Below are 3,580 nucleotides of genomic sequence, written 5' to 3' on the forward strand. Positions count from 1 at the left end.
ACTGCACTCCAGCTCGGGCGAAAGAGCAAGACTCCGTCTCAAAAGAAAAAAAAAAAGAAAGAAAAAATGGAGGCACGTAGATTACTTGTTTAAGCGTATAACGGACTGAATTAGAATTTTATCACACCACAAGTGGGTTCCTAGGTCTCTGTTTCAGGATTCTTGAGTTACACAGGTGTAAACCTGCCATTTCAGCAGATATCCTGTTAAGAATCTGGTCGGGGAGGTGGGCTGGTCCTTGACATGGATCAGTCATAAATTAGTGGTTTGGTACTCCGGGGGAAGTTCCCCGTTTGTCTAGTGATTGACAATGCGCGCATGCTTTAAAAGTTGCAGTAAGCGTCCCTGGGTGGGCTCGAACCACCAACCTTTCGGTTAACAGCCGAACGCGCTAACCGATTGCGCCACAGAGACAAGTGCTCTCGAGCCTACTAGGCGATACAGGAAGGGCGCACTCACTAAACTTCCTCCTTCCCTTCTATTCTCAGCGCCTGCCCGGCAGGACTACTGAGCAAGGCCTTAGAAAACCAGAGAGATTAGAGCGGTGAGTCGCGCTGGTCACGTTGGACACCTGCGCGTTAAGAGATTTTGGAGCCAGACGGAGAGCCGAATGGCCTTCGCCTGCCTTGCCCCTCTCCTGCTTCAGAAGCCCCCAGAAACTCCCCGGTCGGCGACCCAGCCCGAACCGCCTGGGGTCCCAAGGGAAGCTGAACGCCCGGTGGGCGCCCGGGTTGGTTCTTCCCGTTCTTTGAGCCGCCTTCACCCAGTGAGGGAGCCTGTGCCCACCCCGCCCAGTCGCTTTCGGGGCCGCTGCGGAGCTTTCGCTGACATCTTCGGATCCTGTGTCCCGCACGGGGGCTCCACCAGGGCAGGGATGGTGGCCAGGGTCGCTCGTGGGTTCCCTCGCGGGGAGCAGGGTCTGGCACTCACCAGGGCGCCCGACTAGGACTTGTCGAATGAATCCATCGTCGCCTTTAGCTTTTAGTCCTTTGAAGAGCCCTGAGAGTGGAAATCAAGAGATTTTTTCCCTGGGGAAGTTCATTTTACAAAGCGTTGATTTCTCGGCACCCCCGCGGGGCGGGCAACTGGCAGGGCCTCCGGTGCACCCTCTGCGCGGTGGAGCCGCGGGGACTCCGCTGGGCGGTGGTCTGGTCCTGGGGCCGTAGGGCGGGAGCCGGGGAAGGGAAAAGCAAAAGCTGGGAAAGAAGCCTGGAAGCGGCGGACCAGACATCCAGACCTCCTGAAATGCTCGTGCAGAGGCACAGGCGGGGTCTTCTGGAAGTGAGAATTGTTTTTGTTTGTTTATTTATTGTAGCAGAATGGGAAAATGGAGAGAGAACCTGAAAGGGCCCCAAACTCGAGGACCTATTGCTCCCCAAGAATAACATCTTCCAGAACTAAACAGAAAACTAGGCGTCTGGGAACCCTGAAATCCTTGGAGGAGTAGCATCATCATGACCCTCTGTTCCTTTTGGCAAAGGACTTGCTTCCATTGTTTGTTTGTTCAATTGTCTGTTTGCTAAATAAATACACCCTTTTCATATATCTTTAAAATTATGTTGGTTCCATTATTTTATGATTACAAATAGTGCTGCAGGCATCATTCTTGTACACTTCTCATTGCCCACTGGTATATTTCTATAGGGTGGAGGCCTGGAGAGCAGTTGTTTCAAGATAGTATTTACATAGCTTTTATTTCATTCCGTTTTCTTTCTTTTGTTGCTTTATTAGCGATAACCCTTTTCTTATTTCAGTGGCTGCTTTAGTGTTTCTGGGATACATCTTTAATTTATCACAGTCTGCTTTCATACCTCCTTTTCTGGCCTTTATCCTAGTGTTATATATTTTTACTTTATGCATTATAAGCTTTGTGATTCATTATTATTACTTTTATTTATGTCAAATATTTTTAAAAGATTTAAATTATAAGAAAATGTGTAGTACATGCTTTCTAAATGCCATTTCCAATGTTGGTTTCTTTGTATAGGCCCACATTTTATTTGGTATCCTTTTGCTTCTGCCTGGAGGACTCTTAAGATTTCTTATAGTGTGGGTTGGTGAATTCTTTTAGCTTTTGTATGTTTTTCACTGTCCTTATTTCACAGTTTTGAAATTTTATTTTAGCATAGAATTCTAGGTTAACTTTTTTTCTCAAGGTACTTTAAAAACGTTGCCATTACTGAAGCATTGTCATTATAGTATCTTTCTTTCCTGTGTTTGTAAAAATGGCATAAAGCCGGTTTCTTGTGCTGGTTATATAATTTTCAGAATGTGTATTTAAATTAAAATACTAATTTTTACTAAAAAACTAAAAATATTAATCATGAATGTCCTAGATTCATCTTAAGTTCCACCAACAGTGCACTTAAAATGTGCCCAATCTGAGGGTCAAATGTTGGGGCCCGTGCCCGGGGTGGTGGAGAATGAACAGACACAAGAGACAAAGACAAACAGAGAACATGGCGGCCGCGCCTAGAGCCTCCGCCTCACTTTATTTATACTCCATAAACCCCACGTCAGCAGAAATAACACAATGCAAAACAAACTTTCTGCACCCAGATGTAACCTTCTGCTTAGTTCCTTGTCTCTAAACTTTTTCTTATTTGTTCGCCTTCTTGGCGCCTACTAGAGTTCATTAAAAGTTCAACTAGAGATAGTGTCCTTGACTACTGGAGTTCATTAAAAGTGCAACTAGCTAGAGATACTGTCCTTGAGCCTTATTTATTCTTAGCATATTATTTTGAATGGCCCCTGCAGTCAAACCTACCTGCTGACGTGTAATCTGTGTTTGTGAGATATTCTCGACAGCGTTTGCTTTCCCCAGCCGAGTGATTTTCCTCACATCTGAATGTCTTCAGTGCAAAAGGAAACATTTTTCTTTGCAAAAATACTTGAGATTATTTTTACTTCAAGTAGGTGCATTAAAAACAAACTTCTCAGTTGCATCCCTGGAATCCATCAAAAGCCTGGGAGTGACAATCAAATCCTTCAGGATCAAGAGCTAAACAGGGGAGGACAAAGCGTGACTTCTTCACTAGGAGTCAAGCCAAAGTCAACTGATTTGGTCTCCAATGGAGACCAGAACTCGGTTCACCAGCGACCTGAGGACCCGGCCCAGAGGAGGCGGACTTTCTCTTCGTGGTGCCTTCCGACAGGAAATCTCCTAGGATTTCTTTCTTTCCCTTTGATCTACTTCCACCTCTCACTTTTTATTTCTTCAAGATCTTTTTCGGATCCCTACTGCAAAGGACCTAAGGGGGCCGGTGCCCTTCCCTACCGGTCCCTCTCTGGCTGGGTATCTTCTCCCATGCTTACCCGGAACGTTACTGCCCGCCAGAGACAGCGAGAGGACCAACGAGGGCGGCGAGTGCGGTGGGAACCACAGAGTCACCACGAACCTGCGCCTCGTGGGCTCCTGGCAAATTGAATAAATGCCCCCTGGAGCTTCTCTGCAGGTCACAGGGAAGGGGAGGGTGGCTGCCAACCTGGCAGGAGAAGCTTCAAGAAGCCTCCGGAGGACCTGGCCCTGCCCGTGGGCCTTGAAGACACGCCTGGCCAGGCTGATTTTGACGGGTAGGCC

The 3,580-nt window shown here is 47.2% G+C and overlaps 1 protein-coding gene and 1 non-coding gene across 2 annotated transcripts; both read right to left on the bottom strand.

Moving 5' to 3' along the window:
• Nucleotides 1-340: 340 nt before the first annotated feature.
• TRNAN-GUU lies at nucleotides 341-414 on the bottom strand. Its single transcript has one exon. It is a non-coding gene; the product is annotated as a tRNA-Asn (tRNA).
• A 70-nt stretch (nucleotides 415-484) lies between these two features.
• LOC111543918 lies at nucleotides 485-2,873 on the bottom strand. The gene is made up of 2 exons (XM_023214333.1): nucleotides 2,768-2,873; nucleotides 485-999 (listed from the first exon to the last, which is right to left on the bottom strand). The coding sequence occupies exons 1-2, from the start codon at nucleotides 2,871-2,873 to the stop codon at nucleotides 485-487; spliced, it is 621 nt and encodes a 206-aa protein (XP_023070101.1).
• Nucleotides 2,874-3,580: the final 707 nt, after the last annotated feature.

Source organism: Piliocolobus tephrosceles, chromosome 1, assembly GCF_002776525.5.
Source record: "Piliocolobus tephrosceles isolate RC106 chromosome 1, ASM277652v3, whole genome shotgun sequence".
Classification (NCBI taxonomy): Eukaryota; Metazoa; Chordata; class Mammalia; order Primates; family Cercopithecidae; genus Piliocolobus; species Piliocolobus tephrosceles.